Source organism: Myotis myotis, unplaced genomic scaffold (assembly GCF_014108235.1).
Source record: "Myotis myotis isolate mMyoMyo1 unplaced genomic scaffold, mMyoMyo1.p scaffold_m19_p_11, whole genome shotgun sequence".
NCBI classification, from domain to species: Eukaryota; Metazoa; Chordata; class Mammalia; order Chiroptera; family Vespertilionidae; genus Myotis; species Myotis myotis.
In genome coordinates this window covers 31,849,130-31,863,675 of record NW_023416315.1, presented here as the reverse complement: position 1 = coordinate 31,863,675, position 14,546 = coordinate 31,849,130, and the positions used below count along the sequence as shown (strand labels likewise).

Sequence of the window (14,546 nt, the reverse complement as noted above, 5' to 3'; positions counted from 1 at the left end):
GAGAAAACAAAAATACTATTTAAATAGTGCAACCCAAATAGGCACTATCTGTGTTCTGATGCCATTCTTTAGTAGACATATTACTACTTGTAAATATATCCATCTATGATACTCAGAATATCTTGTTATTGCTTCTGCTATTATAATCCAAGGGATAACTTTTAATCCAGAATATGTGCACAATTTGAAAGCCCTGCATTGGCCATACACCATAAGTTAAATTATTCCAATTATACAGTCAATGCCTGTGCCTCATACATTCACTTGGGAAAAATAATTTTCCATCAAGTTTTCTCTATAATTCTAGGTTAGCTACTTCAATACTATCTTGTATTTCTACCCCTATGTACACACACAAACTATCTACTTCTGAGTCATTGTTCTACCACCACCATTCTGGGTGTGCTCCACACTTTGTGTCCATGGGAAGCTCCATGGGAGCAATCTAAGTATCAGGATAGTTCCCAGAACAGCTTGCCAGGGGCTAAGGACAGTGGACTTCCACGGCTTCCCAGAAATTCAGGAGGATTTTGTTCCTCAACCTATACCAGCCTATTGCTTCCTCCATGCAAGAGCAAGAAGGCGTGCATATACAACTACATGATTTACAAACCAGACCACAGTCAGCTGGCAATACAGCACATGTGTTGTGCACTTGAAAATCTCACAAGTTTTCAAGCTCAATTTAATCTTTAATATAGTAGACCATTTTCTTTCATTTCAAGGGATCGTTCATCACTCCCAAACTCTATCCAAATGTGTTCCCCTAAAGGTGAAACAAACTAGACAAGTTTAGGCCCAACTCCGTTTATTCTTTACTTAACTTTCATGTGTGTCTTCTCTTTATAAAATAATTGTTTTTAGTGTAGTTCATATCATCAGGGCAAGAAGTACAACATGTGCAGCACAGTGGATTGAGACTCTGAACTATCACATGAATTCCACCTGCTCATGCTACTCTTCTTCATATTTTAATAAGAATGCGTATCATCAGAGAAGATACACAAATGACAAGTAAACAGATGAAAAGATGATGCTCAACATCTTATGTCATAAGGGAATAGCAAATTGAAACAACAACACACACTTATTAAAATAACTAAAATTCAAAACACTGACAACACTAGTGAGAATGTGGAGCAACAGGAACTTTCACTCATTGCTGGCTGGAATACAAAATGATACCTCCACTTTGGAAGACAGTTTGGTAGTTCCTTACAAAACTAAGCATACTCTTCCCATATGATCCAGTGGCCATGCCCCTGTGTATTTACCCAATGGAGTTGAAAACCTGCATATGGATGTTCATAGCAGCTTTATTCATAATTTCTAAAACTTGGAAACATCAAGATGTCCTTCAACAGGTCAATGGATAAATTGTGCTACATCAATACAATGAAATATGATTCAGTAATTAAAAGCAATGAGCTATCAAGCCAATAAAAGGCATGAAGAAAACTTAAGCCCTGACCAGTTTGGCTCAATGGATAGAGCGTCGGCCTGCGGACTCAAGGGTCCCAGGTTCAATTCCGGTCAAGGGCATGTACCTTGGTTGTGGGCACATCCCTAGTGGGGAGTGTGCAGGAGGCAGCTGATCAATGTTTCTCTCTCATCGATGTTTCTAACTCTCTATCCCTCTCCCCCCCTCTCTGTAAAAAAACAATAAAATATATTTTTTTTTAAAAAAAAAAGAAAACTTAAATGCACGTTACTATGTGAATGAAGCCCATCTGAAAACGCTCAACTGGATTATATCAACTACATGACATTCTTCAAAAAGCTTAAGTATGGAGAAAGAAAAAGGATAGGTGGTTACCATGGATTTAGGGAGAGGAAGAGAGATGGAGGGATGAACAGGTGAAGCACAGAGGCTTTTTAGGTCAGTGAAACTACTCTGTATGATACTTAATGGTGCATACATGTCATTATATGTTTGTCCAAACCATAAAATGTACATTAGAGTGAACCCTATCATAAACCATGACTTTAAATATAATTTTTAAAGAATGAAGGTGATGCCTGTTTTATCTTTTCTCTCCTTGTTTTGTTGCTCTCTTACAATGTCTCACTTTCCCCCCAGGTTTTAGCAGTCATGCATAGCTTCTCCTAAATTTACTGATTTTGCTCAGTAAATTCCACATGGCCCATCTCTATGATGTCTCCTGGAGCCTAAAGCCCCCTGAACATTACTCTATTACATGTGTCATTTGAAAATTATTGTCCATAGAAAGGAGCACATTTGTGCTTTAGCCCTTATTTCATTTATTTTCTCATGATATAACATTAATAATATGGGAACAATAAGAGCGATAAAAAAAGATTATGATTTCACATACTTTCTATTATGCTTCCCCCACTCCTTCCCAATGTGTTTAATTGTAATATCATTTCCTCTAAATATTACTTTTCTTTTTGCTTGGGTACCTGGAGATTAAATGTAACTTCCTTTATCATTCATCATTTTAATGTATTCTAAAATTATCTAGAGTAAAATTCTGCTGAAAAAGGTTAGAAAAAATCTCTACCTTAAGACTCATTAGCACCTCTACCTCATACTCTGTGATGTCCTTGTGATAGGAAAGCTATATTTTACCGAATGCTTCTTCCTCAATGCGTCTTTGTTAAGGACCACTCTAAAGTGCCTTTATATTAATTCCAAGGGAGCCTGCTCCAAATATCTGCTAGACTGCGAGGCCCCCACCCTCCCCTTCCCACAGAGATCCCGCTGCACAGTGTCACCATTCCAACGTATGTCACATGAAGGCTGAGAGGCTTCATGACCTCCTAAAAGGTTCCAAAGCACATCACGCTTCCCCAGCACCCTAGTCAGAATGTCAGCATCTCACCTCACCAACGTCAAGCCAGTTTCTATATAGCAACAATCCCTAGAAAAAGTCAGGGTGTGTGCTGCTCTATAGCACTCCTAACATCAGTCCTGGCTGGGGCTTCCATCATTTTCCAAACCAGAGAGCTACCTGCAGTTTACATGAGGAGTGACCTGAGTTATCACAATCCATTGAGATATTACAGGTTCAGAAAGCCACCTGAACATTTGACTTTCTGATCCAAATAATGAATGAATTTTGAGCACTAACTGTGTTATGTATGCTATGAAAGAGGGTAGGAAAACAAGACATAAACGGTAATATTTAAAACATGTATTTTTTTATTAACTTCAGAGAGGAAGGAAGAGAGATAGAACCATCAATGCTGAGAGAGAATCATTGATCTGCTGCCTCCTGCTCGCCCCCCACTGGGGATGGAGCCTGAAACCCCCGTGGCATGTGCCCTGACCAGAAGCAAACAGCAACCTCATGGTTCATAGGTCTATGCTCAACCACTGAGCCAGCGGGCCAGGCAGTATTTTTAAGTTTATTTAAATAAACACCTAACAAACAAATCAAAATAATGCATAAGCCACAAACAATTCTATTATAAAATAATTTAACTTGGAAGGCATATGTGACTATGTCAATTACAAGAATGTGAAATGTCAGATTCTTGAGAAATCCCCTGAGACACAACACAAAATCAAGTATAAAAAAATTCTAATAAAATAATTCAGCCTGAATTTTCTGCTTAAAATACTTTTATGGTCCTTAGTTCATATGTGCCAAAGGGGGGAAAAAGACAAGCCTATAATAAAATAACTTCTTTCCAGACTTGTTTTGTTTTCCATGGTGTGCTTTAGTTGGAGAACACAGATAAATGTGTTGGATCAGTATAATTCCTATAAGTTGTGTCATTTTTAGGGGATAAAAAGATAAAGAATGTGAAGAGAACTAACATTTTGAATGTTTACTACATGTAAGGCATTGCGCTAGATACTTGCTAGTTACTACCCATTAAATCACCACAAATGCCCTCTCACTTCAGAACTTCTGCACCATTCTTAGGTAAGGAAACTAAGTCAGAGAGTTTTAGTAACTTGACCATCAGGAAGAAGCAAGTTTTAAACAGAGGCTTGTCTGATCCTGAAGCCCATGTTCATTCCATCCCACCATACTGTCTCCCCTGTAATGTGCTGGAGTACCTAGCACTCTAACTGTATCAATTTGTCATTTCTAGTGCATTTACAAAAATTGATGCTTTAGAGAAAGCTAATGCACATTACTGGACCTGCTCCAGGTCATAAAATTAAGTAGCCAGTGCATTCTATAACAGAATAACAGCAAAAATGAAACTACCATTTACTAGAGTTCTAGTATGTTTCAAGCACTGTACTAGGACATTACATGGTACCATATTTAATCCTCAAATAACCTATTTGGAATACATATTACTTACCCATAATGGAGTTAAAAAGAAAAGAGTCAAGGAGGTGAAATAATTTTATAGGTAACAAGGGTATATTTCTATCCATGTTGCTCTGGATTAACTGACATTGATGCCCACAGTCTTCCCACTCTGCTCCATCCCTATCCTCATTTAGTGAGCAAACAGTGTCATATTCCAAATTAAGGCAAACTGTAAGCACGATTGAAGTGCAAAACATTTTTATTAAGAAAATGCCACCCTCATGTTACTACAACCTAAATGGCATCCCTTTTTCCTTTGTTATTTAGTGAATAGTAAGATTAAGACTGATATTTTTCCATAAGAATAAAGCAGAACACTTTATATTAGTAGAAGTACTTCTTAGTATAAGTACAAGAAAGAAAAAAAAGGATAGCACTTATTTTACATTACACTGAAGCATGGAATTATTTTATGCACAATCAAGTAGGTAAAAGACAGTGATTGTCATTAATAGTATTATCTTGTATTGGCTGAACCTACTTCAGAAGCAATTTAATGTAAGACACAATTTCCTTGAGAGAAACTCATACCTTTAAATACCCTCATCACCTGAATTGTGAGCAACAGCTAGCATGTACCTATTTATTGAATTTCGATGTAATTTCATTATTATAACAGTTAATCCAATCACTTCAACACCTTTTTGAAAATACATCTCTATGACAAAAATTGATAGAGGTTGAATGTATTCTCTGTTTTCTGCCTGACTCTTGTTAAGTCAGTCACATTTTGTTCCATGCATTGATACTCCTAATTTGGAATTGCAGGTGAATAGAATTAGCCATAATTATTATTGAGACATTTCCATATTCTAGAATATTAAAAAGAAAAGAAGTATCTTATCAGAAAAACTAAGTATTCACCTCCCAATAACATAAGTGCTTTACCTCAGTGTTTAATGTTTTCAATTATTCTCACAAAGACAATTTGAAAGTTACCCTTTAAATGACTGTGACAAAAGATCTGTGGTACATGTACACAATGGAATACTGCTCTGCCATAAAGAGGAAAAATTTGCCCTTTGAAATAGTATGGATGGACCTAGAGAACATGATGCTAAGTGAAATAAGCCAGTCATAGAAAGACAAGTACCATATGATTTCATTCATATGTGGAATTTAATGAACAAACTGAACTACCAAGCAAAACAGGAATTCGGGGTGGGAGAGAAGGGTGGAGGGATTGAGCAAAAAAGATTCAAAAAAAGAGAGGACTCATGGACATGGATAACAATGTGGTGATTGGGAGAGTGGGAAGGGGATAGGTGAAAGTGGAAGAGGGCATAGATGGGATAAATGGCGATGGAAAAAATAAAATAAAATAAAATAAAATACTGTTGAAACATTTAACTTTTTTTTAATGAACATTTTAATAGCTTATATTCTTGGGTTTTCTCTGTTAAAATAAAAACAGTATAGCAGAGAGAATTAAATACCACTTCATTATTTGACTTTATTAATATAGCTTTTCCACTATCTTTATTCAATCAAATTTATATCTCTACCACTCTACTTAAAATGTCCTTTCCCAAAACACTGCTAATTATCTTACCAATTCCTCTGTTTCCTTGATATTTTCTCAAATATTTCTTAACCCCTTTCCAGCCTTTCAGGATTTTTTCATACCTTTTGCCACCATCCCCTTCATAAAATATCTTCTTCCATTTAGTAACTATTGCCATTTTTCCTTGGACCTGTTCTGACCACAGGTTCTTGGGCTCTTTCACTAGTATTTCTCCAATAGCAGCCCTCTAAATCCCAACATTCTCTATATAATATTCTTGCCCCTCTTTTCAATACTTTTTTCTTCTTTTAATGATCCCTACAATAACCACACCTTAAAATATCATATATTTATAGAGTTGCGAGCCTACACATCAGCCTTACTCTTTCTCCTAAACTACCCACCCTTTCATTGTTTCCCAATAAATCTATTCATCTTAATAGATTATTGCTACCTCAAGTTTAGTATATCTAGAATTAAACTGATAGTCTTTTTCTCCAACCCCAAGAAACCTACTCTTACTTCTTTCATATTCTCTGTCTCAAGTAACTGGGTGCAGACATGGTAGAGATCTTAATAGCATTAGTTTCTCCTTTCCTTGGCAGACACTGTGACCCCTGTGCTCTAAACCTCAACTAGAATTCTACAATGTGACCTCCCAGTCCTCCCCTATTCACCCTTCACTACATCTTCAATGATCTTTGTTTTGCTCCCCTTTGCCTCTCAGTCACTCTTTTACTGACCCTTTTTAGCCTCTTAACCTCTCTCTCTCCATTCTGGGCAAAGAATAAGTCAATACTTTGCTCAAGATTCCAATGGCTTCCACCTGCTTAAAGGTTAAGCTCTAATATATTTTCCATGATTTTAAAGTTTTCTTACATTCTTCCCCCAACTGAACTCATTGGCATTAAGTCCATTCATTCCCACCAAATATCCTGGACTTGAGCTACAGTACTTCCAAGACCTAGGAATGTTGTCATGACTGTCGTTTTTATTTTCTCTTTCCTCTGCTTGGAATGAGCTTCTACTCCTCCCTGAGTAAAAGATCTAGCTCATCCTTCAAAATCCAGATCAACATTAGCTTTTCTTTGAAAGCCTCCACAACCCCCTTTATCAGCTACACAACCTCTCTGCTCTCATAGTGCTTCATTAAAGTATGGTGTGCCATGATATAATTGTTCTATATGTACAGTATTATTCAACTATGAGTTTCTTGAAGGTAGGGATGACAATAGCCTAGATAGCTTCTACTACCACAGTAACTTCATAAAAATCACACAGTGAGTCATCAATAATTTTTTGTTGTGGGTTGACAATAACTTTCATTTAATATACAACTTACTTTAAATTTTCATATAATATATATAGTATACATGTCATAAACTTCACATACTATGCTCATGTATATATTATATCTATGCATGTAAATACACTATGTGTATATATGAATATATGCGTGTTTATGGTATATGTCCATGTACATACATTTAAAGCAATTTCAGGCTGACAAGGCCCTTGGATATCATCTTTTCTAATTAATGAATATTACAAAATAGGAAACCAAGAACCAAATGACTTTGGCACTAAATGACTTTGCCAATGTTCTATAGCTTGTTCTTGGTGAACACAGTGTTAGAGTTCCTATCCCAGTTTCTCATTCTATGTACTTTTCACTATATCACTTCAGAGATGTCACCAAGAATGTGACACACACACCCCTATAATCTGCTATACCAAGACCAACCTTTCCCCAATGGAATAGATATCCTGGACTGTCTCACCTCATTTTCTCCCCCAATTCCCTTTCTGGGTCTTCATTTTCATCAAGTGAGAAACACTCATGATTCTGTCATCTCAGTATTTTCATTTTCAATGTATACCTCCCCTTCAAATATTCCCTATTCCTTTTATAGATATGGTAATGTCTCCTTTCCCTCTCAAAAACAAGAAAGAGGTCATTATTTTGTTCTCCAGTTTCATTCAGTTTTGTTTTTTTTACCAAACCAAGGGTCACCATTAAAAAGATGTCATTACCATCCTCTTCATATAGCTTATTTATGTCTGAACATGAACATAACTTTGGAGTTTACAGATTACTTCTCATAACTCACTCATTTGCTCTTCATAACTTAGGATAACACTATGAATAGTCAGAGAAGGTATCATCATATTTATATGCAGCTGAAAACACGGAGGGTCAAAAGTAAACTGCCAACATTCCTACAGCTAGCAAGAGCTGAAACTGGTGCTGGAACCAAGGTCTCCATATCCTTGCTCCTGACAGCTTTCCACTATTTTTAACTGTTTACTGGCTTGTGTTCCCACCATGACATTTATGTTGACATATATTGGCACCTCAGTTCCTGCACGTGAATGTTGCCTAGACTCTTCTTCTATCTGAATAACTTCTTGGCTCTTGTTATTTTAATAGCACACATTTCAACCAGCCAAGTACTATTTTGTCCAAGCTCTTACCAAGTATCCAAATAATACCATTTAATAGAAATTATAGTTCGGTTATTGTTTGTTATTATGACTGAGCTTCTGAAAAGTAAAACCATGGCTTTAGCTAAATTAGAGATCGTCAACTATTTGTTTTAAATTGAAATTAATTAATGTGATTTTATCTACATCCACTCATCAACTAATCTGTAAACTGCAAGTGTTAAGGAGAATGGCTAACACTAATCCAAATGGCTTTTCTAAAAACGTGCGTGTGTGTGTTTCATCCAAGATTGTAAGGCAAGTTATGTAGCTTTAAATCCATTTCTGTTCAATCTAAGTTGTTGGATTGGATAGATGCAACTTCTTTAAAAATTCGGTATAATTGTAGAGCAGACTGATCTGTGTAGCAAAGGGCTACAGACCACTGAAGTAACTTGTTTGCAATCCCATGATGAAAACATACATTCTCTCCCTCCTCTCTACTGCATCCTTCTCTTAATATTTAGGCATTGCCAAACATTGATCCCTAGCCTTAAGCAATAAGCACAGTGTTTCTCACTTCACTCTGATAAGCATCACAAGTTTCAAGTCCGCTAAAGAATCCTCAGTGTCCTTTGGAGAAGGAAGGAGCAGCTGGGGAGGGGGTAGTCATCCCTCACTCTATTGTTTTCCTGCCTGTCACTGCCCTACCAGGACCTCTAGTCAGCACATACCCAGGAGGTTCAGATGGACAAGTCATTCGTTGCTGCTTTTGTCGGTTGAAAACAAGGCAAAAGAATTCTCCAGACAGAAAAAGTTTAAACCTTAAACATCCTAACAATTGTGCACTTTAAAAATCCCGCAATTCACTGGGTAAGAAATGAGCTGCACCTGGTCTCCGTGAGCTCATTGGAGCCCCGGCTGCGGGTTAACTGTCAGAACTGCCCTTGTTTGGCTTGTTTCCACGTGTCCCACAAATCACAAAGCTATACTTGGCAAATTCGATCCTATAACCGTCTGCATCATGGCACTGAGCAAACAGTTTGCCTCAAGACAGAGTAGAGACCGGGGCTAAACTGTCTGCTGGCTCTTTGCTAGAAATAGATTTAAGAAATTCATAGCAGAATGAGAACCCAGAGGTTAAAAATACTGCACTTCATCGAGAAAGTGCAGCGCAGGTTGCCCTTATTAACTGCAGAGCTGCGAGAGCGAGCTCATTCCAGGGGCTCACTAATGCCTCTTAGTTGTTAGGTTTCTCTTTCCAAATAGCATCGGACATGACCCAATTTACTTCCTCCGATCATACTTGTATCTTAGGAGCCCAGCACTCCCGGAACATCCACAGCACAGGGGGCCCTCCTGAAGCCCTGCAGTTTGCTGTGTGGACCCAGATGTGAAGATGGGGAGAAGGGGAACTCCGTCCCACTTACCAGTCTTCCACAGATAGAGGGTGGGTGCGTCCACCTCGCCCGGCGCCGCAGCCCCGCAGGCGCCCAGGCACAGCAGCAGCAGCAGCGGCGGCGGCGGGAGCAGCTGCCGGACGCCCTGGCACCGGCCCGCGGCTCCCGGGCCCCGGGACGCAAAGCGCCTCGTTCGCAGCTCCATGCCGCTCGCGGCCGCTCCAGGGTCCGGATCCCGAACACGGACGGCAGGGAATTTTTCTGCGCCCTCCGAGTGTCTTCCCAAGGAGTACAGAAGGCAGAGCTCTGCCCTGCTATTGTTCGTTTCCCACGAAAAGGAGGGAAAGCTCTTTTAACACCAGGGAACAATAGCGTCCGTGGTGGCCGTGGCTGCCGCCGCCACCGCCGCTGGCGCGGATGCTGCCGCGGCTGCCATTCCGCGCACAGTGGCAAGTCCTAGTGGTGAGGGAGAGGGCAGCAGCCGTCTGCAGGGGGCCCCAGCTGACGGAGCAGGTCCTCCAGGTCTGGGAGCTGCGCAGCACCCGACGCCAGCTGGAGGGGGTGGGGGGAGCATGAGCCCAGCGAGGGAGAGGGGGCTGGAGGTGGGGGTGGGGGGAGAGAGCCAGAGGGCGAGAAAGGAAGCGAGCGGAACAGAGAGGGGGCGACCAGATGCAACATACCCGCCCAAAGAACTCCCATGCACATGGTGTGATGATATATGTTTGGAAGGCTACACTAGTAAAAGGAATCATCATCCGACAGGCTCCATCGTGACAAATAGCAGGCATTGAAATTCCTCGTCACCCAACGAGTCAAATGCTAGATCGAGTGGTATGTTCTTCTTAGGGTACATGTACACAAAGCATTCGTGTTTGTCATTTATTTTAACCGGTATCTTCTGAATCACTTTTTGAGGGAGGAGTACTTATGATCAGATGTGAAACAAAACAAAACAAAAACAAAAACAGTAAAACAACAGAGGTGTTTACTTGCTGCTGAAATATGCTTAACCACTTTTTTAAGTGTTTTTTTTTAAATCTGTTCTCAAAAATATGAGTGATATTGATCTACTCTGACAAATCAAAGTACATTGTGTTTTAATATTTTTAAAATAGAATTAGTATGCAGTAAGTATTCACAATACTATCTAGTTATATAGTTTTACTAAAACTAATCAAAAATAGTATTTCAGATATGGAGTAAATAAAAATGCTAGTCCTTTATCTACTTCTTTTTGTCCAAAATAGGCTGCCTTTTCACTTATGAGTAAAATTAAAGGGAAAACTAAGTTTTTGTGTGTGTGTGTGTTTTGTTTTGTTTTTTGATAGCTCCAAATCAGTAAATTCTTTACTTAAAAATCCCTGGCACTAATTTGTCTGAACTCTTAGTGTAGAAAAATATAATCTAAATTACCTCATGGGTTTGGGTCTTTTGTTCTTTGTGTTTTCACTTTCTTAAACTAGTAGTAACAGAGGAATGTATGTGAAGTCCAATAATGCTTTGCCCTTTCTCTTTCTTCTCCCCCCCCCCCCCAATTATGACCTTTTATATAGCTCATTTCCTAGTAAAGCTAAAATAATAGCAAGGCATTTAGCCCATTAAAAACTCTGCAAACAGAAAGCCAAAGAAAACTATTCACATCTGTCATCAATATTTGGCCAAATAAAATAAAATTTAAAAAGCAGGAAAACTGCTTTTATGAATGTACTCCATCAGCAGAGCCAACCCAAGAGCTGACATTGTAGAAGCTACTGTTTCTGAAAAAGGAAACCTTCCATAAAGCTCTCTTGGGACGCCTGTCATTTTGCAGATCATTCCAGACACAGTCCTTCTGCGTGCATTAGATTAAGGGCAGGTTTGATCAAATAATTTCCAGATCCTGCCTGTTTAAGTATTCTGACATCAGAGGAAATTAGCAACGATGAAGGTTGCAAATTCCTTCTTTGTTTACTTTCCACTCTGTTAGGCCTCTAGGAGGGAATTAAAAGCTCAGCGAGCCCTAGCTATGTGAGTCTGTGATTAGGAGAGATAAGCTAATTCGGATTACTCTTTCTTCACTGGTGAGAAACAGGCAACAATCAAAAGATTATGGGTTGATCTTAACTAATGTATGGCTCTCTGAAGGAGTACACCAAGCAAGAAACAGTTACTACACCAAAGAAAATAGGGCCTGCTTGGTTTTATCCTCTTTGGGAAAACTGCAATGCCACTAATGGCAGTGTTCTCCTATCCTGTTTGTTTTTATTTCTCAGCTAGCAAGGGCTCTAAACCCTAAAATCCAGTAACTGGCACAGGGAGGATTTCATACCAGAAGTACTCTGTTAATATCAGCCCATGCTAAGCATTCTTGGGAAGTCCAAATCAATTCACCAAGTAGAAACTCAATAAGAACAGAAGACAGAGAACTAAGGAGTCTACTTAGTACAATTTAATATACAGGATAATTACTTAGCCCTTTGAAAAGTCATCAGAAGCTCTATACTTAATAGCTTAATGTCAAAAGAAAATTGAAGATTCTAATCTTTATATTTATCCATGGTTGTATAATAATTGCTCAATTGGGAAAAAAGTTTAAACATTGTAGCCACAATTTCAAGCATTCTACTTAAGAGCCAGGGGCCACTTCTAAATCAAAATTTGCTGCCATTTAAAATACACAACCAGAGTGAATATTCTGCAATACTGTTTGAAAATAGCCAACAACTGGTTTCCTTCATTGAATTCCAATTTATACAAGGCTTAAGGATCACACACAAACATACACTACACAATCAGTCAGCAGTGAAGACATCTCTGGACAAGGTTACAGAAACTAAGTCATACAAACATCTGTCTCCACCACTGCCACCTATCTGTTCTATAACAATGTCATTATTACACTTGAGGACAAAAACGTATGGGTCTCTGAGGAGACACAAGCGATATATATATTCAGATACATGCTCCTTTGTGAAAGCTATAGTGTCCAGCTGGGTAAATCCTATCAATAAAACTGATAGGCGGCAAAAGAGAGCAAGACATAGCATTCTTTGTTTTCTAGAGTATGATATAAATAACGTACAAATGCTTAATGACATGATGTCAAAATTTAGTCATGAGAAGTCCCAAGGATGCAGATTAAATTGACCATCTGTACAGCCTGCCATGAAGTAAATCGTTCATCATTTTTCATGAAGAACTGTTCACGTATTAATGAGCCAGGGCTATAAAACTTTTCCAAACCAATGGATGAAAAATGCAAAGCATATTTTTTAATGTTTAGAAATGAGACAATTCTGAACCTATCACCTCTCATGTGGTATCCTTTCATCTGTCTTTATTATTTTTCTATCATTTCCAAACTCCAGAGAGTGGGGGAGGGTATGTACATATCTATGCACATGTTTTCTCTTTTATTAGAGGACATGAACATATAAACATATTTCATAACTCGTAAGACATATGGATAATGATGTTCAATGATTAGTATCAATATTAAAATCAATCATCAAAAACTCAATTACTTGATAGAGGAAAAGCTTTTGATATCATCAGTTTTTATGAATAAAAACAATAAGTAAGTGAAGAAATATACAGTTATTCATAGATAGAGTGTTATGTAGGGTAGTGTTGAACAATGTCCATTTTGAAACAAAAATTTTAAATATTTTTCTCTACATAAATGCATCTTGCCTTATTTAAGGAATTCTGTTTTTGTGGCCTCTAGGTGTCATACTTGACCAAGATTTAGGGTAGACGAAATTTATTTTGGGCTTTTTTCTATTCCCCACTTCTTGCCACACCCACCAAATTATTAAGAGATAAAAAAATTTAACTTTTTAGTTTTGTAATAAGTAGCCCTAGATTTTATTTTCTCTCCCAAATCTGACTAACAGTCAACTTCTATATTCCTTTTCATGTATTTTACTTTATAATGACTTTTCTTTGTTTTGTTTGTTTGTTGGCTGGTTGGCTAGTTTGCTGGTTTGTAGGTATGTGTAGTGAAGGGAGAATGGATTCTAAATTTCAGATTGTTTCACAGAAATTTAGTCCCATGGTTTCTCCATTTTAATCAAAACTAAGCCTGTTTGGAAACAATAAGAATCTGCCGCAAACAGTTGGACCCCTTGTTTTGAATATCACGTAAAAATGTAGAATACTTTGGTTCAGATCCTTCTAAGGGTTGAGGAATGATCACTCACTGTAAATCTTACAATAAGGATCCCATCATATATGGTATTGAGACTTTAGTAGTCCCTGGTACAAGGTAATAGCAGAGTGTTAAAAAATGTCACCAGTGGTGACTTGGGAGACTGTTTCTGTAGAGAACACCCAGGCAGAAGGGATTAGCCGAAGAACATGTATGCATAAACCATGGACACAGGCAGCAATGTGGTGATGGTCAGAGGGAAGGGGGGATTAGGTGGAAGGGAGTAAAGGGGATGAAATGGGGACATCTGCATAGTGTCAACAATGAAAATAAAGAAAAGTACAGAGGCACAAAGTATATAAGCATAACAGAATTCACTAGTATAATCACCAGTTGTGTTGATGCCCTACAAATGTATAATGAGAAGGTACAGGCCTTTAACAAACAATTGAGAACTCCAGGAGTCCTTAAAAAGAGATTCTTGCCCCCTGCAGTAGCAGAGTAAAAAAAGTGAAAGAAAAGTGAAAACTTAAAATTGACAACTGCAATGATGATTGAATGATCAACCAGGCAGGTTTGTTATGCTAAGATCAGGGTTCTGCTTTGGGACAAGTTTGTCTGGGTGGATGCCCCAAACTCTTTGACTCCTAAGACTCCCCTGAACTCTCTACGGCTTAAGGCTTCAGAGGCAGCAAACCCTATTAAGAATGGGCACCTATGCCATAGCCGGTTTTACTCAGTGGACAGAGCATCGGCCTGCAAAATGAAGGGTCCTGGATTAGATTCCAGTC

General features: G+C 38.5%; 1 protein-coding gene across 4 annotated transcripts in view; it reads right to left on the bottom strand.

Moving 5' to 3' along the window:
- The window catches only part of THSD7A (thrombospondin type 1 domain containing 7A), a 319,576-nt gene extending 309,416 nt beyond the window's left edge, over window positions 1-10,160 (bottom strand). For all 4 annotated transcript variants that reach the window (XM_036328030.1, XM_036328032.1, XM_036328031.1 and 1 more), the window contains exon 1: window positions 9,657-10,160. In XM_036328030.1, coding sequence (XP_036183923.1) covers window positions 9,657-9,831 — 175 coding nt within the window. In that variant the 5' untranslated portion in view covers window positions 9,832-10,160. The remainder of the gene's footprint in view (window positions 1-9,656) is intronic.
- Between the last annotated feature and the right edge of the window lie 4,386 nt (window positions 10,161-14,546).